Here is a 27,451-nt window from a genome sequence, read left to right on the forward strand (position 1 = left end):
CAGGCGGCAAATGGGCGCAGGGAACGGCCCCAGCATCCGGGGATGGAGGCGTAAGGATCGAGAGAAATTGGCCCTCGGGCCTGATCTAAATAATCGTGGCGCGCTGCCAGCGCCTGTCGTGCCTCCGTAGGCAGCTGCCCCCGACCAAAAATATAAGGGCATTGGACTGGAAAAAGGTAAAGTTCAGTGAGATAAGAAGGGACCTGGACCAATTTAACTGGGTAAACAAATTAGGAAGTACGTCAATGGGTCAGCATTAAGAAATTTTCAGATGTGGGATTGACCGTGTGCAAAGTAAATGCATTCCTGTAAGGCTAAAAGGGGATGCATCAAAGAATGGAGCTCTGCAATTAAGTAGAGAAATTAAAATTAAATTGAAACCTAAATGAGAGGCTAAAAATAGAGTTAACAATACTGAAGGAAATCATGAGAATGTAGAGTATATGGATTTTGAAGGAAATATTAGGAAAGATGACTAAAAGCTTGGTCAAAGAGGTGGATTTTAAGGAAGGTCTTAAAGGAAGAGAGGGAGGTGGAGAGGCGCAGAGGTTTAGGGAGGGAATTCCAGAGCATAGGGCCTAGATGGCTGAAGGCACAGTCGCTAATGATGGGGTGAAGGGAGTGAGGTATGCCCAACAGGCCAGAGTTCGAACACCACAGAGTTCTCGCAGGGTTGTGGGGCTGGAGAATGTTACAGAAATTGGGAGGGGTAGGGACATTAAGGGATTTAGGCCTAGAAATTCAGTGGGCTTTGCGCCCAGTTACCGCCCAAAGAGGGCTTCTGCGCCAGTCTGCAAACTTCGGGCGAACTTCATTGACGCGCTAATTGCGGCGGTAGCCGTTAGCGCTGCACCGCCACCGATGACGTCATCGGTGTGCGCAGCGCCCCAGTTCCGCCCCGACACCGGCCCGATCCCCATCTTCAGTAGCGGCCGCCTCTTCCGTGGCGGCCGCTAATAACATTCGGAGACCAGGTCCGTACAGCAGCCTTAGTGGGGCGCTTTAAGGTGGAGGTGCGGCCGGCCGCTTTTTCGGCGGCCGCCTGCCCGCACCTCCTTCCCCGGCCTCCTCCACCCCCCCCCCCCCCCCCACGGCATTGCCGGCTGGTTTCCGGGAGCCCGGCACTTCTCCGTTGTGCTGGGCTCTTTTGCCGGCACTCGCGATCGGGGCTCCGGCTGCTGCAGGCACCTCCCCCTTAAGAGAGGGAGGAAGGCCTGCAGTACCGCAGCCTGCCGCTCCGCTGCGGGTGGCGCTGCGGCCACTAGCGCGCCGATATTCAGTTTCAGCGCCCCAAGCGGGGGCGGCCACACCCTTGAACAGCGGCCGTCCTCGACTTTGGGCGCTGAAACTGAATATCGGCTGGGCGCGAGTGGCTCCGCGCCCAGTGGTAAATTCTGGCCGCCAGCGAGCTGGCGGGGCTATAGCTAATTTCTAGGCCTTAAAATCAAGGATAGAAATTCTAAATTTGAGGTTTTGGGGGCCGGGAGGGAATTTAGGCCAGTGAGGACAGGGTGCTTGATAGGATACCCGCAGCAGAGTTTTGGCTGAGCTGGTTTATGAAGGGTGAAGGATGGGAGGCTGTCCAAGGTAGTATTGGAATAGTCGAGTCTGGCAGTCCAAGGTAGCATTGGAATAGTCGAGTCTGGCGGTCCAAGGTAGCATTGGAATAGTCGAGTCTGGCGGTCCAAGGTGGCATTGGAATAGTCGAGTCTGGCGGTCCAAGGTAGCATTGGAATAGTCGAGTCTGGCGGTCCAAGGTAGTATTGGAATAGTCGAGTCTGGCGGTGACAAAGGCACGGATATGAGGGTTTCAGAACAGATGAACTGAGGCAGTGGCAGAGATGGGCGATGTTACAGAGGTGGAAGTAGGCGATCTGTGTGAGGGCAGTGATGGGAAACTATAGTTATGAGAAGAGACTTGAGATACTGGAACTAAGTCCCCTATTGCAGGGAAGGTGATTTAATAGAAGTCTTTAAAATTATAAAGTGTTTTGATACAGTGAATAGAGAAAGACTATTTTCTCTGGGGAGTCTGTGATGAGAGGTTGTCAATTTAAAATTGGCGCTAAGAGGGTGAAGAAACAGTGTTTTTTATATGCAAAAGGTCAGTCAAGCATGGAATAATTTGCCACAAGGTGTGGTTGAGGCAGAGACCATTGCAATTTTTTACAGGCAAAACTGGGTTAAGGGAACAGTGTGGGCATTGGGATTAATTTTGGATTGCTCTGGCATAGAGCTGGTACAGACAAGATAGGGTGAATGATCCCCTTCTGTGCTGTAATATTTAATGAACCTTATTTGATTGCTATCATCTGACTCTGCCTCTATCTCTGCAATTACAGATCAGGAGCAAGTATCTATACAGTTAGACATGGATGGGAAGTTCCAACTTAGTGATATTTTTCTATCGTTCAAGGTAAGACACATCCTTTAATATATTGGCCATGTAGCTGTTTTCTTTTCTGCATTGTGCCTATTTTCTCCCTGTATCTATATTGTCCTCAGCTGGAGAGTAGGATGGAACAATAGCAGGCAACTCTACGGAGGCATAGAAACATAGAAACATAGAAGATAGGAGCAGGAGTAGGCCATTCGGCCCCTCGAGCCTGCTCCGCCATTCAATGAGACCATGGCTGATCATCCAAATTCAGTACCCTGCCCCTGCCTTCTCCCCATATCCCTTGATCCCTTTAGCCTTAAGAAATATATCTAACTCCTTCTTGAATATATTTAATGAATTGGCCTCTACTGCCTTCTGTGGTAGAGAATTCCACAGGTTCACCACTCTCTGGGTGAAGAAATTCCTCCTCATCTCTGTCCTAAATGGCTTACCCCTTATCCTTAGACTGTGACCCCTGGTTCTGGACTCCCCCGCCATTGGGAACATCCTCCCTGCATCTAGTCTGTCTAGTCCTGTTAGAATTTTATAAGTTTCAATGACATCCCCTCTCATCCTTCTAAACTCCAGTGAGTATAAGCCCAATCGACCTAATCCCTCCTCATACGTCATTCCTGCCACCCCAGGTATCAGTCCGGTGAATCTTCGCTGCACTCCCTCCATGGCAAGAACATCCTTCCTCAGATAAGGCGACCAAAACTGCACACAATACTCAAGGTGTGGTCTCACCAAGGCCCTGTACAACTGCAGCAAGACATCCTTGTTCCTGTACTCAAACCCTCTCGCTACGAAGGCCAACATACCATTTGTCTTCTTAACCGCCTGCTGCACCTGCATGCTTACCTTCAGCGTCTGGTGCACAAGGACACCCAGGTCTCGTTGCACTTCCCCTTCTCCCAATCTATTGCCTTTCAGATAATAATCTGCCTTCCTGTTTTTGAAACCAAAGTGGATAACCTCACATTTATCCACATTATACTGCATCTGCCATGCTTCTGCCCAATCACCCAACCTGTCCAAATCATACTGGAGTTTCTCGGCATCCTCCTCACAGCACACACGTCCACCCAGCTTTGTGTCGTCTGCAAACTTAGAGATATTCCATCTAGTTCCCTCGTCTAGATCATTTATATATATATATAAACCAACCAACTAGGTAGCGCACTTGCCCAGTGTGAGAAGCCGTTGACTTTCTCTCCATCCCACAGGTATCCTGGACCAACACCATTGATTAGGAGAAGCTGAAGTGCAAATGTCAGTTGATTCAGGAATCCCAACTCTAATGTTATTATTGCTACACTCCCAGTGAAACCCAGAGAAAATATGATTAACAATTTCTCTGAAAAATGACCAAATCCAAGTACAGTAATGAAATACAAAATAGTAGTTTCTGCACTCACAGTTTGGTCAGATAATAGCAACTGAAGGTTTTGACCCTTCGGATTAGTTCTAAAGGAAGTATCTATTAATTTATTACTGTTACTATGTATACTACTTCCAAATTTGTCCTGATCCATTCAACCTGTACTGTGTTCTTGCCTGTTGTCACTGCTGGGTTGTAATATGCTATAGGTCACTGCCAGTGCTGTTCCTTCTTTGACTTCTGTTGATCCCATCTCCCTTCACCAGTACTGACTGAAGCAATATTCCCAGTTGTATCTCTTAATTTTATTTAGCTAGACCGCTTTTAAATAGCATGCTTCAGGGAATGACTAAGGGCGCTGTACAATGGTCATAAATTCTGAGTTTGTTTATCTCAGCGCACATGTGAGTCTCCTAACATTTCTGAACTCAAATAATTTGTATTATTTTAATGAAGAGAATGCACTTTTAATGCTTTCTGCTTTATTTTTCCCTTCAGTCTCCACGACCGGCTGCCATGATGGTTGAGCGCTCTACGGATTTTGGTCAAACCTGGAAACCATACCAGTATTTTGCTGATGACTGTGCTGCCTCCTTCCCTCACATCCAAACAGGACAGCCACGGAGCTTTGATGATGTGCGCTGTCAAGTGCAGCCCCGGAAACGCGATTCATCTGATGAGCAGGTACAGCCATCCACAGTAATGTGCTGAGGATCACATCTAAACATTTTCAACCTATGATTCTCAGCATCACCATTCTACTTTCCGCCCACCTATACCCTCCTTCAGCTGGGAGAGTGAGTAAACACGTTGCTGTAACACGTAAATCAGAGAGCTGATGGCTATATAATGCCAGAAATACAAAATGGAAAATCTGTTGAATATGATGCTAACTTGCAACCTATGAAAGCTAGCATAAATTATTTTAATTGAATGAAGCATTTTGACTGTCTCTACTTTCCATGTTTGATTCTAGGTGACATTTCGCCCACTCACACTGGCTGATTATATCAATAGCCCAAAGAGTGACAAGATTAACAGTAAGACACTTCTTTGACCTAATAAATCCCAATTTGCGTTTATGATCTCTCAACTTTTAAATGACCTCTGAGTTTTTGGATGCCTTTGTAAATATTTACAGTATTTAGTACAATACTTAGCAGATTAATTAGAACTTACACTTATACTCACACACAGTGAATTTCTAATCTTTCTTGCATTGGCAGAGAAGCTGCTAAGTAGACCGAAGGAAGCTACTCTTCCTGAATAGATATGCACTTCTGATTTAATTGTCAAGATAGATCTAGCCTTCAGATAAAGTAGGGTTAGAGGGCAGTGGATAATTGGATCAGGGTGTGCATACGTAATTCAATCTCCATTTTAAAATCATATGTTCCGTCCCTCATTTTTATTGCTAGTTAAATAGCAAAACTGAGGGCAATTTGGGAAGCAGAAAAGAAGAATTGGTTGGAACATAGGAATTTCTCTGCAACTACAGGGAGATGCAAAATGAGGCACTGCGGTGTTACCACTGGCAGGAGAGTGTAATTATAGCTTAGCAGTGACAGAAAATGGCAGGTACCATTATGAATGACAAAGGGAAGTAAAGTTTTATACACGGGAAGTGCGTGTAGACCTATTACAGATATTTATTAAAGATTATGGGCAGTTTTGTTGTGTACACTCAGTGTGAGGGGGCTTGTACATTCTGCTTAAATGCCTCAGCCGATAGCCTTGATACTTCAAAACCCGCATAAAGACTATTATTCAATTACAAATTGCACTCACTGTCATGATTTAAAATTGATTCTTATAGTTTCAGCACATCCAGAGGGATCACGAGACCCTTGCTGTATTTTTAAGTAAACAAACGCTGTCTCTCTCTTAGATTTAGCACCATTTACAAACCTGAGGATTAATTTTATCAAACCATTCAAGCCAGCTTCATCCCAAGAGCTTCGCAATGTCAACGACTTCTATGCTGTGTATGAAATGAAGGTTCAAGGCAGCTGTTTCTGTAACGGACATGCCTCCAGTTGCATTTCAGAGGATAATTCTGTGTACACTCCACGAGGACCCAGACCAATGGTGAGAATTCCATTACTATTTCCTGTCCTTACTTCAAGATGCAAATAGGCAACAGACTGACAGTCTTTACTGTGCCTCTTTGCATGCCTTAGTCTAAAATACTGACCACTACCATACCTTCATGTACAGAAGAATTAAGTTGGATGTTATTCCGCAACCAGACTGATACCTGGGATGGCAGGAATGACGTATGAAGAGACATTGGGTCGATTAGGCTTATATTCGCTAGAGTTTAGAAGTATGAGAGGGGAATCTCATTGAAACTTATAAAATTCTAACAGGACTAGACAGACTAGATGCAGGAAGGATGTTCCCGATGGAGGGGGGTCCAGAACCAGATGTCACAGTCTAAAGATAAGGGGTAAGCCATTTAGGACTGAGATGAGGAGGAATTTCTTCACCCAGAGAGTGGTGAACCTGTGGAATTCTCTACCACAGAAGGCAGTTGAGGCCAATTCATTAAATATATTCAAGAAGGAGTTAGATATATTTCTTAAGGCTAAGGGGATCAAGGGATATGGGGAGAAGGCAGGGACAGGGTACTGAATTTGGATGATCAGCCATGATCGCATTGAATGGCGGACCAGGCTTGAGGGGCCGAATGGCCTACTCCTGCTCCTATCTTCTATGTTTCTATGCAATGCTCATGTGGTTATTGTACTATGGAGATAGGAAGAACATTCACAGAGCTGCATTAATAATATCAAAATGAAAGTTGTATAATGGCAGAAATATGAAACCCAATTCCATCTAGAGTATCAGCTGCTTACTGCAGCCTATGAAAACTAGCATAAATCTTGTCCTTCACCATTTGTCAGATAGCTTCGGTTATAATAAATCCTTTTAATTATGCTGTAGGATTCCTGAGTAGGATATTCTGTAGGATACGTGGAAAAAGTCCACCCTCGACATTACATCAATCCTGACGGCAGGAATGTTTGGGGTTGCAATCTGTAAGTTCCTTTACACAAACAGTTGCTAGTTTGGAGTTACCTACACTGGCTCCCTGTCCCCCAATGTATCAGTTTTTAAATCCTCATTCTTGTGTACAAATCCCTTGACAACCTTACCCCACTGCAACCTCCTCCAGCCTTGCATCCATCCCATGTCCTCAAGCCCTCTTATTCTGGCCTTCTGTGCATCCCTCTGTCACAGCCAATTCAGCCTTACTCTCTGTAACTCCTTTCCTAAACATATCTTTACCTCTCTCTCAACCTTCCAACGCTGTCTGAAAATGATCTCTTCCACAAGCTTTCAATCACATCTTCTAAGGCTCACACCCAGGCTCAGCATCCATTCTTTTCTTCTTCTCCAAAGCCCCTTGGGAAATTGTAGAGACCATACAAATGGAAATTGTTGCTGCTTGAGAATTGAAGATGACAGTGGAAATTCAAGCCTGCCACATTGCTTGCAGTAAAGACAGCAGTCTAGGGAGTAAAAGTAATGTCAAGACAGAATTTCCATTATCTTTAATTCTCGAAGCCAAAAATTTCTGCCAATATCTCACCTTTCTAGGGCTTTCAGAATGAGAAAGGGCTGGATTTTGTCAATGGGGAGCTTTTGGAGGCGGGACTCCCACTTGTCAGGTTTTAGTCCCGCCTCCATCGACTTGTGGCCAACCCACGCTATTTTCCCTTGATTGACTTTGTTAAACCCGCCCAGCAGCCTTAGCAGGCCAATTAAGGGGAAGCCGGTTACAGAGAACGTCAGCGTATGATGTTTCACCTGTCAAAAAATTGTCATCGTTTGACAGCTCTGTGAAGCTTCAAACACTGACATTCTCTGTTGTTTGATGAGTCCTTGTATTCAAGACTCATCAAACCTCTTCTGTGAGCAGAAATTAGATGGTTGTTGCATCGGAGAATGCAGCCACCATCTGTCATCTCTGCCGGTGAGATGCGAGAGTCTCCGCATCCCCAACGGTTGAAGTCTGCAGGAAGAAACAAAGGTAACTAAACTTTTACTAACACTTTCCACTCACCTCACATACTCACCTCTCCACACTTGCACCCATTACTTACCTCCACAGTGCACTTTTGCACCCCTCCGACCCCCACAGACCCACTGCTCGCCTCGGTGACCCTGGCGAGGTTTCCTGACGTCGGGAAGCCTGCACCTCTGTTGGAAAAATGAGGATAATCCTCTTAACTGCCTGTTAACTACCTGTTAACAGGCAGTTAAATGGCTGTAATCCCCTTCCTGCCTCCAGGAGACGGGACCCAGCGCGAGTCGACTACCCGCCTCCCGGGAAGATGGCACGGAGGCGGGATGGGTACCCGCCCCCAGATTCTGCCATTTTCCCGGCAGTCCCGTCTCCAAACCCGCCTCCACAGGGCTGGCAAGATCACCCCCGTAGAATTACACTGAGAGAAATGCAGAATATTGCCTGATGAGATGTCTGATATGATTCTGATTCCATGAATGAGGCTGACCCCAAATCTCACAAGGAGCGGTCGCTCATGAGTGGAATCAAAATGGATTCAAACATTTCCACACATTGCTTATGTATAGGAGCATCTATTGTAATGCAGTTTAAAGGCTTCTGTATATTTGAGAAACTTGTGTTGTGTAGCTGCTCCCAGCAGTTGGGCCGGAATCCTGGCCTCTGCTACTTGTTTGTATTTTTAGAGTGGAGTTGTCAGTAGCTCACTGTTCATTTTCTTTTAGATTCAAGAACAATGTGCCTGTAAGCACCATACTGCAGGTAAACATTGTGAGATGTGTGCGAGCTTCTACAATGACCAACCCTGGAAGCCAGCTGATGATTACAGTACCAACGTGTGTAAAAGTGAGTAAATATCCTAGAATCTTTCTGTGGCTCCTGGGAAGGATCTCCTGGATCTAGAGTAGGGTAGCGAGACATGGGCTGATTTCAGAGGGCTAATAAAAAATATCAGCTGAGAAATTACTGTTGGTGATATTGGTGGACGAAGGCTTCACATGTTCATGACATTCCTCTGTCTGCTATTTTGTCGGAGACATTTACCTGTTTATTTTTAATGGGTTAACGACCCCGTTAGTAGAGTCCCATACATGAATCATTCATCTGCTAATAGTGTTCTGGGCAATAATTTTATGTGTCCAATATTTGTCTCTCTAAGCGGGGGTTGCATGGCACTTGGAGGACGGGAGGCAGTGCCCTCGCTAGCCCACTCTCTCACTCTGCACCTAGTTCTCCACCTAACAGCAAGTGTCATCTTTATCAGGCTTGAAGCTGGTTCTTCAAATTAGTTTTTGCTAATGTGTTGCTATTCCTTTATACCCGTTTTTAGGGGTAGTTTTATAAATTCTTGCTCCTGTTGTGAAACTTCACTCACCACGAGCGCACATCAGGAATCCATCAACATGAATGAATGGAAAATCATCCTTTGAATTCCCAAAATGCACTCCTGGCAGAGAAGCTCCGTGCTGGGAGAACAGATTTGTAAAATGACCACTTACAAACCCAATTATTTTATGTATTACATAGAGGGAGTGCAACGAAGGTTCACCAGACTGGTTCCTGGGATGGGGGATTGTCCAATGAGGAGAGATTGAGTAGACTAGGCCTAGATTCTCTAGAGTTTAGAAGAATGAGAGGTGATCTCATTGAAACATACAAAATTCTTACAGGGCTTGACAGGGGAGATGCTGGGAGGATGCCTCCCTGGCTGGGGAGTCTAGAACCAGGGGTCACAGTCTCAGAATAAGGGGTCGGCCATTTAGGACTGAGATGAGGAGAAATTTCTTCACTCAGAGCGTGGTGAATCCTTGGAATTCTCTACCCCAGAGGGCTCAGTCATTGAGTATGTTCAAGACAAAGATCGATAGATTTTTGAATGTTAATGGAATGAAGGGATATGAGGATAGTGCAGGAAAAATCAATAGCCAGGGGGCATAGTTTCAAGGTAAGGGGCAGGAGGTTTAATGGGGATTTGAGGAAAAACTTTTTCACCCAGAGGGTGGTTGGAATCTGGAACTCACTGCCTGAAAGGGTGGTAGAGGCAGGAACCCTCACAACATTCAAGAAGCATTTAGATGAGCACTTGAAAGGCCATAGCATACAAGGCTACGGACCAAGTGCTGGAAAATAGGATTAGAATAGACAGGGCTTGATGGCCGGCCCAGACACAATGGGCCGAAGGGCCTCTTTCTGTGCTGTATAACTTTATGACTCTATGGCCTCGATTTTAACTGACCCGTGGAGTCGGGATTGGAGGTGTGCGGGGGGTTAAAGTCCCGAATTCGGAGGTCCCGACACCATCCCGCCCCCAAACCCGCCTCCATGTAAGTTTCAAAGGAGGCGGGTACCCGCCCCGCACTGGGAACCGCCTACCCAAGGCGGGAAGGGATTAGAGACAATTAACTGCCTGTTAACAGGTAGTTAACAGGCAGTTTTTAGCCTAATCGCTATTTTAAAGCTTGAAGTGTGGGATTCCCGACGGCTCCAAACCACGCCAAGTTAGAGGAGGCGGGCCGTCGGGTTGAAGGACTTGGAGGGGTCGAGATGTCAGTGTTCAGGTGAGTGATGGGTGCATGAGTGCAAAGGTAAGTGTGTTTGGTGTGTCTAAAGTGTGTAAAGAAGTTTAAATTACCTGTACTTATCTTTTTAGCCTTCCTTCCTCTAGGTTTCGGGAGTCCATCATCTAACTGGCACAGAAAGCAGAACGGCTGCAAACTGTCAAAAGTGACAGCCTGCAGCTTTCTGTGCCGGTGAGATTTCTAACTGAGTCTGTGTAGAAGGACTCAGGTTAGAAGTAAGACAGCTTCAAACAGCTGTGAAACACTGATATTTCATCTGTCAAAATGTCTTGACAGATGAAATTTCAGTCTGTGACGTCACCTGTTGCCGGGTGGCCTTTAACTGGCCTGCTGAGCCCGCTGGGCAGCCTCAACAAGGTCATTCAAGTTAAAATCACGTGGATTGGCCGCATCTCGATGGAGGCGGGACTACAACCCCGAAAGTTGTAGTCCCGCCTCCTTCCCGACTTCTGAATGAAAATCACCCCCTATGACTCTATGAAAGTGGAGTTGAGATAGAGGATCAGCCATGATCTTATTGAATGGCGGAGCAGGCTCGAAGGGCCGAATGGCCTACTCCTGCTCCTATTTCTTATGTTAATTAAATTCTGTAGTACATTTCCATAATTTTGTAGTGGGAAAATTCCACCTAGCTGGTAAAGAGTCATTCTTATTCAGATAGGACAGCAGGATACTGTGGGAGGCTGAAATGATGGCGCGGCAGGGCCTTTGATTGGAGTTTGGGTTTATAAGCATATTGTGAGAGTACTGTAGTTTCCTGGTCACAGGGATGGAAAGAAAACGATCCAGTGTACTGCTCTGTTGACGTCCTGAGTGATTCACTTTGTGCGATAGTTGGGTGCAGTTTTTAGCTATAACTTGCTTTTCTTACTTTCTCCTTCAGAGTGCAACTGTAACAATCACTCCCGGGAGTGTCGCTTTGACCCAGAGGTGTACCGAGCCAGCGGAGGAATCAGTGGTGGAGTCTGCGAGGACTGCCAGCACAACACAATGGGAAACAACTGTGAGAAATGCAAACCCTCTTTCCACCACAGGCCGCAGCGGGATATTTCAGCAGCCGACGCCTGCGTTTGTAAGTGAATTCCACCTAGTATCAGAATCAGTGTTAGCAAAGAGATTGGGAACAACATTCTAGACCAATAAATTGATTAAAAATATACGGGCCTGGCAAACTTTCCATTTACTACAGTTTTCATGATACGGCAAAGCCCATTCATTATCGTAGTATTTTGTTTTGTATGTCAGGGTTCGTCATAAAAATGTGAGGAGTGTGTTACTCGGGATAAATGACAGACAAAATTGAAATCTGAGTTGACTTGAATTTGGGGTTTCAGATGAATTGTTCTTTATTGGTTTGGGTCCCAATCATCTGATTTTACTCCCATTTTGTGGGGAGGTGGGAGACGGTATCAAGTGCTAATATACCATTATCTAAAAAGAGTTGTCAAGCAAGTAACCAGATCCTAGACTTCTGCCAGTGTCATGTGTAACCAGCAGCTGACGGTGTGCACGAGAGCTGTACGGGATCCTATAAATGCGCATGCGATGTCGAAGAGCGATTATTCAGTCTTTCTTTCCTCGTGATTATCCCTGCCTTTTGGGAAATCTCTCAGTGCTGCGTGGCCCCTCCCTCTCTCGGCCTGACCAAGGTCAGCACGCACGCCACAAGGACAAAGGCTTGGTTCTTATTTACAAACGGTCAATGCCTGAAAGAGTACTTTTTGGGGAAAAAAAAACCAAGCAGGATTACGTCCAAAAAAAGCAGAGTTGGGCATATGGAAATCAGTAAACCCTTTCTTCCTGTTATGAGCTGGGCTTTGCCGAATGTACAGTGAATGAAAGCTCTTCAGTCTCCACGTTGAATGAGCAGCGCTGTTGTCCACATCTTATTGCAATATTTAAAAGTGCTCAACTCCTCAGGACTGTAGTATAATGGACAGAATTAATGAAAATATTAAGTGTTACACAACAACAAAATAGAGCATAAACATGATCCCACGTATTAAAGACAGAACACTTTAGCTGGACCCTGGTAATTAATATGTATTTTATTAATAATATTTAGCTTGCGACTGTGACCCTAATGGCTCTGTGAATGGCAGGATGTGTGACCCGCGGACCAATCAGTGCTGGTGTAAAGAGAACGTGGAGGGTCCTCGATGTGACCGCTGCAAAGCTGGTTTCTATGGCCTGCTTGCCAGCAATCCCCTGGGCTGCCTGAGTAAGTAAAGTGTAAATCCATGATTACACACCATTACTGTTCCAGCAAGATCTGGCCCACTATTGTATGAATTTCTCTGCAGAAAATGTCTTTGAATAATGTCAGTGGCAGGACTTCTCACTAATATTCAACAGCGCCTCGTTTCTTTAGCTTCTTGAGGACTACTTACTTAAACTAGGTCACAGCGAGCGTGGTTTCAAACCCAGCACTAATTGGCATTAAATTGGGAGTCACACTCAGACGGGTCAGGGAGTGGGGGTGGTGGGGGTCTGATTTTGGTATCCAGTTTACATTTTAGACATTTCCAGCCGCTCCAGTCAAAGCCCAGACTTTCCAGTTCATAGAAACATAGAAACATAGAAGATAGGAGCAGGAGTAGGCCATTCGGCCCTTCGAGCCTGCTCCGCCATTCAATGTGATCATGGCTGATCATCCAAGCTCAGTACCCTGTCCCCGCCTTTTCCCCATATCCCTTGATCCCTTCAGCCTCAAGAAACATATCCAACTCTTTCTTGAATATATTTAATGAACTGGCCTCCACCGCCCTCTGTGGCAGAGAATTCCACAGGTTCACCACTCTCTGGGTGAAGAAATTCCTCCTCATTTCAGTCCTAAATTGCTTACCCCTTATCCTTAGACTATGATCCCTGGTTCTGGACTCCCCGGCCATCAGAAACATCCTTCCTGCATCTAGTCTGTCCAGACCTGACAGAATTTTATAGGTTTCGATGAGATCCCCTCTCAATCTTCTAAACTCCAGTGAGTATAAGCCCAATCGACACAATCTCTCCTCATACGTCATTCCTGCCATCCCAGGTATCAGCCTGGTGAATCTTCGCTGCACTCCCTCCATGGCAAGAACGTCCTTCCTCAGGTATGGTGACCAAAACTGCACACAATACTCAAGGTGCGGTCTCACCAAGGCCCTGTACAACTGTAGCAAGACATCCTTGTTCCTGTACTCGAACCCTCTTGCTATGAAGGCCAACATACCATTTGCCTTCTTAACCGCCTGCTGCACCTGCATGCTTACCTTCAGCGACTGGTGCACAAGGACACCCAGGTCTCTTTGCACTTCCCCTTCTCCCAATCTATTGCCATTCAAATAATAATCTGCCTTCCTGTTTTTGCCACCAAAGTGGATAACCTCACATTTATCCACATTATAGTGCATTTGCCATGTTTCTGCCCAATCACCCAACCTGTCCAAATCGTACTGGAGTTTCCCGACATCCTCCTCGCAGCTTACCCTCCCGCCCAGCTTGTGTCGTCTCGCCCAGGAAGACCTGTCAAATCTATGAATAGAGATCGGCCCCAAAACCTAACTAAAACTTCAAATACATTTTTTTTTTAATCACATTTTTAAAATAACTATAAATTACATAAAATAACTATTTTAAACAATAATTTAAATTTTTGAAAAAATTAATTACTGTTTTTAACAGGGATAAAAATAAACTTACCTTTCTTTAAAGTATTTAAAAATAATAAACCTGTGGAAAAAATGTTTTAATTTTACTTAATTCACCACTTGCCTTGTTAAAAGCAGGCCTTGCGACTGCTTTTTAAAATCGTAGCTGCTGGAGACTTACCCTCCCGGGGAAACCTGGAAAAAAATGGAAGTTCCAGGCGTACGCGCTGCCTCTCCGGCGCATGCGTTTGACCTGTGAACCCCTTCCTTCAAGGGAACGGAAGTTCCGGTTTCCCGCGCATGCGCAGTGCATGCATGAAACCGGCACTTTCGTTGGCCCTAGGCGTGAGTACCCAGCGCGTACTCACCCGTGGGGACCCGAATTTCTGGCCCAATGTTTTAGTGAGGTAGGTTGAGGGATAAATATTGGCCAGAACACTGGGGCGAACTCCCCTTCTCTTCTTCGAAATAGTGGTATCAGATCTTTTATAGCTACTTGAGAGGGCAGACGGGCAGTGTTCCCGCTAAGGTGCGCAGCCACGCACCAATCACGAGGTTCTGCGCAGGCCGCTCACCAGCTCCTGCCGCTGGAAGAGATGGCGCGCCTGCTCAGCAAATTTAAAGGAACCGTGCACAAAAAAAATGAAAGAAAACATCTCAGACGGGGCCTTGCTTTAACATCTCCTCCGCCGGTGCAGCTCTCCCCCCCACCACCAGGACTGCACTGAGGCGCCAGCCTAGATTATGCGCTCATGTCTCCGGAGTGGGACTTGAACACACAACCTTCTAACTTGAGGCAAGAGTGCTACCCACTGAGCCACGGCTGGCACCTTAGTAGAGAGAAGATACTCTTGTGAGATTGGGGCATATTGTTGAGGCAGAACAGAGGGAATATTACTCTATATCTGGGCCACTCTATTACTGACCTGAAAGTGCTTGATGTAAACACTGAGCTACAATAGGTGGAAAAGAGTTCCATTCCCCAACACTGACATTCCCATCTTGACAAGTTCGAAATGTAAATGGCCAGAAGATGAGGCAGGCTGCATTACGGGCGTACAATCCCTCCTGTCCGATTTTTCTACACCCTCCACCCATGCGATCTTTCACGCCCAAGCACTAATGAGGGAGGTCTGCCCCATAAGCTGGGAAAACAGAATATTCTAAGATGAATACTGTTTAAGATTTTTGCTTTATTTTTCAGGATGCACATGCAATGGACTGGGATCCCACCTTGATGGCAGATGTGACCAGGCCACAGGCCAGTGTAATTGTCTACCAAACGTGATCGGTTCAAACTGCGACAGGTGCACTGAGGGCCACTGGAACTTGAGAAGAGGAGTTGGCTGCGAGGCATGCAGCTGTGATTCCAGAAACTCTTACAGCCAGCGATGTGATGAGGTACAGTATAACTCCCATCACACCGCTAAAAGTACTGCTAGCCATTCCAAATAAAGATGTGTTTACGTTGAGCAGCAAACTGTTGCTAATTTATTGAATTCAACATTTAAGTGTTGAATTGCACAAAAGCAGTAATGAGCCATCAGAGATGAGTTTTGAAGCTTTTTCTAAAGTTTTCCCATCGCAAGGGCTTTCAGATTTTGCTGATGCTATATCTTAAGGCAGGGAAAAGCAATATATAACCTTAAACACATAGGGCTGGATTTTCATTGAGCCGTGGAGTCGGGATTGGAGGCGTGCGGGGGGTTAAAGTTGTAGTCCCGCCTCTTTCCCGACTCCTGAATGAAAATCCAGCCCAAGGTCTCGGACTGTATGGCGCATTGTTTGAAGTACTGATGTCTCGCTAGAGTTGTCACATTGTAGTGTGGGTGTAAAGCTATGAAATGTAACTTTACATCAATATATTTTATTAAAACATGTTTAAACTGGACATGTGATTCATACTCCGGTGTAATTTGTATCCCAACTTTTACAGCATGTGTAATATGTGATAAATGTTGCCAGTGTGATGAAATTAGCAATCAACAACAACTTGTATTTATATAGCGCCTTTAATGTAGTAAAACGTCCCAAGGCGCTTCACAGGAACGTTATCAAACACAATTTGACATCTTTACATGATATCTATGGGCCCTAACAATACAGGTTAAAATCTACAGTTTTGTTGTTGGGATTGTGAGTAGTGTCTTTATCTTGGGTGATCTTTTATAAAGCCTTGCTGATATGTGCAGTCATTATGTCGTCATGTACACAATGCTGACAGTATGACAAAGAGCAACATAAGAACATAAGAACATAAGAAGTAGGAGTAGGAGCAGGCCTGCTCCGCCATTCAATAGGATCATGGCTGATCCAAACCTAGACTCACGTCCACTTCCCTGCCCGCTCCCCGTAACCCCTAATTCCCTTATCAGCTAGGAAACTGTCTATCTCCATTTTAAATTTATTTAATGTCGCAGCTTCCACAGCTCTCTGAGGTAGCAAATTCCATAGATTTACTACCCTCTGAGTGAAGAAGTTTCTCCTCATCTCAGTTTTGAAAGGGCAGCCCCTTATTCTAAGATTATGCCCCCTAGTTCTAGTCTCACCCATCAGTGGAAACATCCTCCCCGCATCCACCCGATCAAGCCCCCTCACAATCTTATATGTTTCGATAAGATCGCCTCTCATTCTTCTGAATTCCAATGAGTAGAGGCCCAACCTACTCAACCTTTCCTCATACGTCAACCCCCTCCTCTCCGGAATCAACCGAGTGAACCTTCTCTGAAGACAGTGCAGCCTTCACTGAAATACCAAAAAGGTACATGTTTTGGGGGGGCTTCTTCACCCAGATGCAATGTAACAGAGAACTGATGCATTACTATGTTGTTCTGTCCAGGTCACAGGCCAGTGTCCCTGCAGGACAGCCAATAGCGGAAGAACTTGTGGCAGGACAGATTTGCGAAAATGCCCGGACTACTACTACAGCGTGGGTACAGAATGCGTGCGTAAGTACCCCAAGCCTTTAATTCTTTCATTTTACTGCAACAAGCATAATTACCCTGATCGAAACATCTTCTGTCAAAGTCTCCTGTCCTGTCAGATCCAACTGGATTCATGTAGATTTCTGAAACAAGTCCTGCTCACTCTATTCAGTACAATGTAACAGGAAAAATAAGCTATAGAGCCTCAACAGGTTAAAAAAAAGTGTTATCATGAATTGGATCAAGTACCTCAATCTGGGACATCATACCATTCCTTAACCTTTGACCTGCAGTGGGTATTCTAACATGGTTGTATTAATGAAGCATAAGTAAGGAATGTCTTTTACAATGGAAGTGACTATTTTCAGTGTGGAGAAGAACATACTGTGAAGCTGTACTGGGTTTGACTCAGCCTACCTGGACCACATCAAACAGTATATCTGTTAGCTCTGTAAATCCTCACTGGATGACATAGTACAGCTGAGGCAAGTCTGAAAGGGAAACGGGAGGGGCTGACATAGTGGAACAGGATCCAACAGCTCGAGGAGAAGCAAACAGCAGGCAGACACAGGCAGAAGAGTATTCCAGTGGAGGGTTCCCACCCCATGATAAACCCCCCCCCCCGACCCCCCCGGAAACATTGACGGTTACCCATCCCTCCTCACCAGCATCTGCTGCCATTAAGAAGGTGAGAGTGATAGTTAAGGTCTGAAGTCATAAAAGTCAGTTTTAAGTTACTCCTCAGCTGACCGCTCCAACCATTCAAACTTCTCTCTTGCAGTTTATGTTGTGTTTTGAAACGCTTTGTGTTACATTAGCATTCTCTCCTTCCTGTTCACCATTCTAAGTCTTCTCAATTGTGATTGATCTCAAAATGTATTGTGAAAATTCATCCCAGTACCTCTGACGTAATCATCTTAACCCTTGATTTCATTCCCTTCATTGTTTCTTCCTGTCCAATAACTTCTTCTTATCCTTCATTTTTTTTTCTTATTTCTTAACTTATCTTCTTCCAGCTGGGAAACTGGGCTGGTCAGATACAAACAGCTTCAAGGCAGCTGTGTGTGCTGCCACATTGGATCTCTTCCTCTAATAGCTAGTCTTCGACTGCTGAGGAGCTCCATCTACTGGTCTGATTGAGAACGGCAGTGCAAACTTGAACCCTCAGATTAATAGGAGTCATCAGTAAGGATCTGTCACTTCTGCACTCGCCAGTCCATGATATTCTGCTTATTATCGTGAACTGGTGAGCGCAGAAGCAGAAACCCTGGCCATAGAATTATAAAATGGAAATAGGGCATTCGACCCATTGAGTCAGCACTGGTGTTTTTTTCCACACAAGCCACCTAGTCTAATTCCACTATCCTGCTTGCTCTCCACACACTCCTTTTAATATCTCTCTTTTTCAAACAACCCTTTAATTTTTAAATCCCCTATTGCCTCCTTCGCAATACTGGATGCCAGAAACACAACCCAGACAACAAATGCGCCATTAATCTATCATTGAAATACACCCTCCAAATATGGGTGAGCATTCTCACATGCTAGGTTGCTGACAGGAATGTGTCATCCGATGCATTTCCTGACATTATTGAGCCTCCACTGTCACATCCGACAGAAAATCCCAGAAGTGGCGGCGGAGGCCGAGGAGGTGTAACTGCCTGCCACATTTCCCACTCCTGACCACCCCAATATAGGCAGAAACACAGGGGAAAATCTGCACCTATAAGTCTTGCTGTATTAGTAACTGAATCCAGATTTTTCTCCAGATTTCCTGGTTTTGATCATGATACAATTGCGTATTAACATTGATGTCATAGTGATATCAGTTGAATGTTCTGAATGAATCCTCTTTGAAACTTGCTCTCCTGACAGGATGTGATTGTGACCAAAGTGGTACAGAGACTGGCGGATGTAACAAGAGCACAGGACAGTGCCTGTGTCGCGCAGGTATTACGGGGAGGCGCTGCAACGAGTGCAAGCAGGCCCGCGGTTACTGCTCTAACTTTCCAAACTGCCAACAGTGTCACCCGTGTTTCCAGATTGTCAATAATCAACTAAGCACACTAACTATTCGACACAAGGCACTGGTAAACATAAAGCTGCCAGGTCAAGCGGGCAATCGCTATGATTCTGAGATACATGCCATAGATAATAAACTGCAACAGGTTCGGGCAATAATTAACAATCCAGCCGTGACAGACAACACAATCTCAGAGGTGTATGGGAACTACAACCAACTCAGGTAGGATTGGATGAAATAATTGATCAAATGTTCATAATTTATTTATCACTGTATATTTTTACAAATTGACTTTTTTTTCAGTGCAGGACTTTAGTTTTCACCCTGTTTCCCTATTCTATGGGCGCCCTTTAGTGCCTACAGTTCTCCACCTGACAGAGGCAGGTAATTCACTCTCATTTGTCTGCCACTGCCTGAGTCAGAAGGTCACGGGTTCAAGCCCCACTCCAAAGACTTGAGCATATAATCTAGGCTGACACTTCAGTGCAGTACTGAGGGAGTGCTGCACTGTCGGAGGTGCCGCCTTTCGGATGAGGCATTAAACGTATGACTCTATTTCTCTCTCCACGAATGTTGCCTGGCCTGCTGAGTTTTTCCAGCATTTTCTGTTGTATTTATGAAGAGAGATTGGGTCAATTGGGCATGTATTCGCTAGAGTTTAGAAGAATGAGAGGGGATCTCATTGAAACTTATAAAATTCTAACAGGACTAGACAGACTAGATGCAGGAAGGATGTTCCCGATGGCGGGGGAGTCCAGAACCAGGGGTCACAGTCTAAGGATAAGGGGTAAGCCATTTAGGACTGAGATGAGGAGGAATTTCTTCTCCCAGAGCGTGGTGAACCTGTGGAATTCTCTACCACAGAAGGCAGTTGAGGCCAGTTCATTAAATATATTCAAGAAGGTGTTAGATATATTTCTTAAGGCTAAAGGGATCAAGGGATATGGGGAGAAAGCAGGGACAGGGTACTGAGTTTGGATGATCAGCCATGATCTCATTAAATGGCGGAACAGGCTCGAGGGGCCGAATGGCCTACTCCTGCTCCTATCTTCTATGTTTCTATATAAACCGAGGTCCTGTCTGCCCTTTCAGGTGGATGTGAAATATCCCATGTTATTTTAAGAAGAGCAAGTGTTTTCCTATACAGTGTTATAACAATGATTACACATCAAAAGCTTTGTGACATCTTGAGGCCATGAAAGGTGCTATATAATTGCATGTTCTTTCTTTTTAATATTGATATCATATTAATGCATAGTATAAATAAAATAACAAATTTAGGGGTGGTAAGATACACAAAAATAATTAAAAAGTCTGGGAAACTTTTAACCTACTTTGGAGTTGTGTATCCGCAGTGTCACTCCGTAAACTATTTCCATGGCAGAGATATACGGAGTGATTTCCCTGACTTTTAAAGTTGTTTTTTAAGATTGTACAGTTACACACCAGGTGTGCAGTTCCGCTTTTCTCACAGTGATTTGGTTTAAGTGCAGCTGAAAGGCGGCAAGCTGAATCAAACATCTGAATCTAGACTGACTCACTCATTTTGAAATCTGAATTAAAAAACAAACCTCTGACTGTAGCATAAGGCTGCAACATCCTGACTCGGGCTTTGATGTGTAAAACTATCAGTCGGTTCTATGCCAACATGTTCAGCATCTCACTGTTCCTGTATCAGAGGTGAGATTGGAGCAAAAATACAAATTTGACAACTCCGTAACAAAACCTGTAAGGGTTCTGTACAATCCGCGTTTCACCACTGTTAGTGTTGCAGTAAAGTCGGGACTTTATTCCTCAGGCTGTTTGTTTGTCTTTGGGTAACGTGTCAGCCGTGGCTCAGTGGGTAGCACTCTTGCCTCTGAGTCAGAAGGTTGTGGGTCCAAATCCCATTCCAGAATCTAGAGCACAAAAGTCTAGGCTGACACTCCCAGTGCAGTACTGAGGGAGTCACTGTTGGAGATGCTGACAGGTTGCGACGTTAAACCAAGGCCCCGTCTGCTCTCTCAGGTGGATGTAAAAGAGCCCATGGTTCTATTTTGAAGCAGGTGAGTTCTCCCCTGTGTCCTGGCCAATATTTATCCCTCAATCAACATCACTAAAACAGATGATCTGGCCATTATCACATTGCTGTTTGTGGGAGCTTGCTGTGTGCAAATTGGCTGCCGCGTTTCCTACATTACAACAGTGACTACACTTCGAAAGTACATCATTGGCTGTAAAGTGCTTTGAGACGTCCTGAGGTTGTGAAAGGCGCTATAGAAATGCAAATCTTTCTTTCTTTTCACAGAACGGAGGTTGAGCAGATCAACCCTGACACCAATATTGTGGATCAAAGTTATCGGCTGCGCAGCGAAATGGATGTCTTGAACAGTAATGTAAAAGACATTGATAGTCGATTACAGAGCAAGAAGGTGAAAATGGAGCACTTCATCAGTGAAGACTCACAAGGCACACAAGGTATTACACCCAGGAGTCCATAGTACGCTTGTGCTAGTGTTATATTTTCGTAAATGATCAGTTTGTGTCATTTTTCAACATTCACAGTCTGAGTGCAGCAAGTTTTTAAACTGAAGTATTATTTAAAGATGCTGCACCTTTAATTGTTAAAAGCACCGTGTGGAATTGACCTGGAAGGTTCTAGATTGATCCCCAGTTTGTGCTGAGTAATCTCGGTCAAGCATTGCCGGCTAAGAAGGTAAAAATAAATCAGCCAGGTTTTCTGCTGCAGGTCACTCACTATCTAACAGCTCCTGAGAGAAGGTGCGTGGGTGCAGATGTTCAGTGAGGACAGGCTTGTGTGTGGGCTGTGATGGTCCCCACCCCCAGATTGGAATAGCCTGTGAAGATTCACCATCAAAACTCATCTTGGCAATAGGCCGCTTAGCAAGTATCAGGGAACAACTGGCACCTGTGGAACCATACTGCAGTCTGAGGTTGCACCTTCAGGATGTCAGGAGAGATCATTGGAAAGGAACATTGTTTAAAGATGTTGCATCTGATGGCACAGGATATTGCTGTGCGAGCATGACATGTCAATCAGTGGAAGAAGGTTCTCGGCCTGACACTGGGAGCTCTGAGTCTCAGCCAGTGCATCGGGAGGAGGCTTTCTGTAGTGAGGTGAGGGATGTCTTCCTGCATCACTCTCTCTCACACAGCTTGGAGCAATATTGGCAGATACCTGGGAATATGGTACTTGCCCAGACTCCCTGTAGGGTAGTGTGGATAGGGAATCTAAGACTACCAGAGAAAGCAACGTACAAAATGAGGGAAATCAGTCTTAGTAATTGTACAAAATCTGAACATGTTCCTGTTCACCTTTCTTCTGAACACTGATGCTTCGACACATTCTGATCAGGGTTACTGATAATTTATATTTCCTCCAGGTACATTCAGCAACATTCTTTCGTCATATCAACAATCTGGAAAAGCAAAAGACAGGGTTACCGCAGTGGAACCCACCATTCTTAAATCTAGAGAAGCTCGGTTAACTGCAAGCCAGCTTGTTAAACATATAAACCCTGATAACAGGAATAAACTGGAGAAGCTGAAGGATGGCCTCAAGACTCCCGATGTAAACCCTCTCATCAACAAAGTAAGGGATCATTTAAATAGTAGAGCACAAAAAACAGTCAATAGTGGGCAAAATATGCAGCCCTGGCCTTAACAGGGTTGTCTGTTTCATTCAAACACTGACTTGTGACCCTCTCCGAAGAACAATTGTTATAAGTGAATTGACACAACTATATTAGTCTAGGTAAAAATTGACAAATTGAGACGTGTCATACCATTCACAGGGCACAGGCTTTGTGAGCATTCCTTTTCTCAGGTGAGTTAAGGGATCATTGAACACTTACAGTTCAATTGTCATAACCGACAAAACACAATATATGTTTAAATAAATTCCCTGTTACAAAGTGCACTCCATTTTGCATCTCAGCTAAATAGTAACATCACAGAACCGTTTCTTTTGATTTACTGTCTTCATCCTTGATTACATTTTGGTTGACTTGTTGAGTGTCTTATTCTTCACAAGGGCTCCAATTTTCAATAGCACAATGATGCACTGTACGAGTATTTTATATTTCTAGAATTTCAAAGCGAGTCAAGTGTTTCCTTTCCACTTTCATGAAGGCCCAGCCCTTGGGTCAGCTGTGGTGCAAACACGATTTTGTTTTTTTAGCCCCAGAAATGTTTATGTAACCTCAACCAGTTCCTTTGCTGAAATGCAATGCTGTTCTGTAGTTGTTGGTATGAGATTGGTCCCTGCATACTATTAAACTGGAGCATTAGCACTTTGCTGAGCTTTGCCTCTGGTCACTGAACCTCATGGAGTTTTGCACCTTGGTTCTGCATAATTCACAACAGCTCAAGCTCTGTGACTAGACTGCAGACACATGCACCTAGGAGCTGTGAAAATCTGGTAGACTTTCTTTTTAGGACTTTTCAAAAGCCTGTTGTTAATTTTATTAACACAGATTATGTTTTTTTTGTTGTTGAAGGTTTATCACTATCTTTAACTAATGCCATTATGATCTTACCCCAGGTCTGTGGTGGCTCCAGGAAGGAACCTTGCACTGCGGAAAGGTGCCTAGGTGACCTTTGTCCTGAAACCTGTGAAGGTGTCAACTGCCAGGGGATTCTTCAGCTGGCTAAGAAAGCGATTGAAGATGCTGAAAGAGGAAGTATTTCCATACCCGATGTCTCCAACAGAATCACACAGCTCTCCCAAAGGGTAAGACCATGATCTAAAATGATCAGAAATAATAACAATACAGGAAACTCATTTTTATCCGGCACCAACAGGACCGGCGTGGTGCCGGTTTATCAAAAAGTCCGGATTACATAGAGGTATAGTAAAAGGTAGGAGAGCTCCGTACACAGCAACAAATCCAGGCTTCCCTGTTGCTTAGCAACAGGTGCAGGAACTCCGACCACAAGATCCAAGCGTCCCTGTTGCTTAGCAACAGGTGCAGGAACTCTGACCACAAGATCCAAGCGCCCCTGTTGCTTAGCAACAGGTGCAGGAACTCTGACCACAAGATCCAAGCGTCCCTGTTGCTTAGCAACAGGTGCAGGAACCCGGCCACAGATCCAGGAACAGGCCACTAATATGAAGTAAAACTTACCTGAACCTACTCCTGAATTTTGCCGGTTAACAGAGATTTCCGGTTATTGAGGTGCTGGATAAAAAGAGTTTCCTGTATATGACGTGACACAGGGTATACTATTCTCTTCTGATATACAGGTTTAAATATTGTCATTGTTCTTCCTTACAAGCTGCTTGTGGTAGAATCGCATATTGGCAATTTTACTTTCAACGATTGAATCTTGCCAGCAACTATAAGTAATTGAATGTCCCTGTTATCAATTGGCTGTTTTTAACTGGTTAGGTTTGAACATTGATACCAAATAGTGAACACTTCAGTAGTGGAGAATGGGCTGTAACCTAACCTGGGCTTGTTTCCAGCTTCAACGTACAGACCAAATGGCGCAACGGATTAAAAGCAACACCTTGAGGTTGACAAATCGAGCTGTCTCAGCCAAAGATCAGATGCAGAAAAACATTGCAGACATCAAGACCCTCATCAGCACGATCAAAGATTTCCTGACGTGTATGTGATCAGCTGTCTTTTGTTAATCTATTTTAATTAATTTGCCCTGGTTGTCATGAGTAAAAAAGCACAGAGCAGAGTTCTGTCTAAGACTGAGATAGATTGAGAGTGCAGTGCTGTTCTCATCTATCATACTCTATCCCTTTGCCTGTCTCTATGAACTGATTGCACTTGTCATAAAGCAAGAAGTGGAATATACTAAAATAATGGAATGATGTGTCCTTCACAAACATTGGAATTTGTCTAACTGTACTACATTGTATTAGTAAACCTTTATCTTCAGGTTATGTGAAAGCTACATTACAGTAAGAGTGATTTAACAGCGCGATCACCACACACTCTGATTCAATTACTTAGTTGCTACAATGATGTGAACATATCACATTGAAAACTGAAGATCAGCAATGCTGCTCTTGCCGACATAAATGTCACACATTTCCCTATTCGATACTCTAGGTTCCACCTGAGCCAATAGATCCTCAGGCCCTGCAACTCACAGGAGCCTAAAAATGACTTTTGCTAATATTAGTGGATGAACACTGAGTGAATTCCTCTGTTCACTATTTTGACTCTTAACACCTTAACACCTCCGCTAATATAGTGGACAATGCCTGCCTTTTCATGGGATATGTGGAACATTCTTTGTTCCAGTCCTACTCAGGTCCCCTCCCTCACCTCTTTTTCCGGTACATCGATGACTGTATCGGTGCCATCTCCTGCTCTCGCCCTGAACTTGATAAGTTCATTCACTTTACTTCCAATTTCCACCCTTCCCTCACCTTCACATGGTCCATCTCCGACTCTTCTCTTCCCTTCCTTGACTTGTCCGTCTCCATTTCTGGCGATCGGCTTTCGACAAACATCCAATACAAGCCCACTGACTCCCACAGCTACCTGAACTGCACTTCCTCCCACCCAGCTTCCTGTAAGGACTCTATTCCATTCTCCCAGTTTTTCCGTCTCCGCCGCGTCTGTTCTGACGATGCCACCTTCCATACCGGTGCTTCCGACATGTCTTCCTTTTTCCTCAACCGAGGATTCCCCTCTACTGTGGTTGAAACGGCCCTTGACTGTGTCCGTTCTATTTCCCGCACTTCTGCTCTCACCCCTTCCTCTCCCTCCCAGAACCATGATAGGGTTCCCCTTGTCCTCGCCTTTCACCCCACCAGCCTCCACATTCAACGGATCATCCTCCGCCATTTCCGCCACCTCCAACGTGATCCCACCACCAAACACATCTTCCCCTCACCTCCCCTTTCAGCATTCCGAAGGGACCGCTCCCTCCGCGACACCCTGGTCCACTCCTCAATCACCCTAACAGCCCTTCTCCTTCACCTGGCACCTTCCCCTGCAAGCGCAGGAGATGCAACACGTGCCCTTTTACCTCCTCCCTTCCCACTGTCCAGGGCCCCAAACACCCTTCCAGGTGAAACAGCGATTTACTTGTACTTCTTGCAATTTAGTATACTGTATTCACTGCTCACGATGCAGTCTCCTCTACATTGGGGAGACCAAACGCAAACTGGGTGACCACTTTGCGGAACACCTCCGTTCAGTCCGTAAGGGTGACCCTGAGCTTCTGGTCGCCTGTCACTTTAATTCACCGCTTCACTCCCACTCTGATCTCTCTGTCATCGGCCTATTAAATTGTTCCAATGTAGCTCAACGTAAGTTCGAGGAACAGCACCTCATCTTTCGATTAGGCACTTTAAAGCCTTCTGGCCTCAACATTGAGTTCAACAACTATAACCCCTGCCCCCATTTTTCATGCTGTATGATTTTGCCATTCCCATTTGCAACATTTTATCTTTCTTGCCTCTTACAAAAGCACAGTATATTCCTTCAATTCCTTCCTCCCCCCCTGGCTCTGCACCTGCTTAATATCTGTTACATCTCCAGCTTTTTCCAGTTCTGATGAAGGGTCCCAGACCTGAAACGTTAACTCTGTTTCTCTCTCCACGGATGCTGCCTGGCCTGCTGAGTTTTTCCAGCATTTTCTGTTGTTATTTTGAGGCTATAATGTGGCCAACAGTGTTTTAAAGCTTATGTGCATAAAGACCCACTTCACTTCAGATTTACTTTACTTTACTCACTGTGGTGTAAGATCTTAAAAGGACGCATAGTAAAAGATAGTTAAGGGGAAGCAAAAATTGTACCTTTGACAATGCCCAAGGGTGGGTGATTCCAAATTATGAAGTTTTGATGATGGTGATGGATTGGGTTGATACCATTTTATTTCCCAGGTGCTCTAATAACATTATCTATTTACATATTACTTAATTTTTACAGCAACTCAGGCAGACCCAGATGAAATTCAGAGAATTAGTGAGAATGTTCTCTCACTCAAACTTCCCACGGATGCTATTACCATCAGAAATAGGATTACCAGTTTACGCAACATTGCAGCCAAGCTTCCTGACGTAAGCGAAATACTGGCAAATACACAGGATGATGTTCTCAAGGCTAAGGTGCTTCTTGAAGATGCAAACAAAGCCAGGTACCAAATGAATCTCATTATAGATATTATCAGGCCTGGGAGAGAGAGGCAATCCTATCATGCTTCACCACTGTCATCTATTACCAATTGATGCATTCCTGCATGGAGTTTATTTTAAATGATTCAATTTTTTGGAGCAAAGTTTATTTAAAATAATATATATTTATAACCAACAATCTTAGAGTCATGCTGTATCTTGGTGCTTTACACTGGTCCTAGCTAAAAAAATCAACTAAAATAAGGTAGGATATGATTGTAAAAGGACACCTAGATGTCAAATATCCGCTCCCTTCCCCCAGTATTATTCAATTCAATTTTTTATTTTATTTGTCATATATGCAGCAGACATATGTACTGCACAATGAAATGTTGATTTTTACAAGTCCTCCCAAC

The 27,451-nt window shown here is 44.7% G+C and overlaps 1 protein-coding gene across 2 annotated transcripts in view; it reads left to right on the forward strand.

The window, feature by feature from the left end:
• lamb3 (laminin subunit beta 3) overlaps positions 1–27,451 on the forward strand; it is a 48,917-nt gene that overhangs the window by 15,819 nt on the left and 5,647 nt on the right. For both annotated transcript variants that reach the window (XM_086011261.1, XM_086011262.1), the window contains 15 exons: positions 2,343–2,416; positions 4,260–4,445; positions 4,738–4,801; positions 5,650–5,849; positions 8,517–8,637; positions 11,254–11,442; positions 12,436–12,591; positions 15,207–15,403; positions 16,842–16,950; positions 18,802–19,171; positions 21,237–21,406; positions 22,333–22,541; positions 23,493–23,681; positions 24,417–24,561; positions 26,851–27,058. In XM_086011261.1, coding sequence (XP_085867387.1) covers positions 2,343–2,416; positions 4,260–4,445; positions 4,738–4,801; positions 5,650–5,849; positions 8,517–8,637; positions 11,254–11,442; positions 12,436–12,591; positions 15,207–15,403; positions 16,842–16,950; positions 18,802–19,171; positions 21,237–21,406; positions 22,333–22,541; positions 23,493–23,681; positions 24,417–24,561; positions 26,851–27,058 — 2,587 coding nt within the window. The remainder of the gene's footprint in view (positions 1–2,342; positions 2,417–4,259; positions 4,446–4,737; positions 4,802–5,649; positions 5,850–8,516; positions 8,638–11,253; positions 11,443–12,435; positions 12,592–15,206; positions 15,404–16,841; positions 16,951–18,801; positions 19,172–21,236; positions 21,407–22,332; positions 22,542–23,492; positions 23,682–24,416; positions 24,562–26,850; positions 27,059–27,451) is intronic.

This window comes from Somniosus microcephalus, chromosome 18 (assembly GCF_052327205.1).
Source record: "Somniosus microcephalus isolate GS21.2 chromosome 18, FLI_Smic_1.0, whole genome shotgun sequence".
In the NCBI taxonomy this organism is placed as follows: Eukaryota; Metazoa; Chordata; class Chondrichthyes; order Squaliformes; family Somniosidae; genus Somniosus; species Somniosus microcephalus.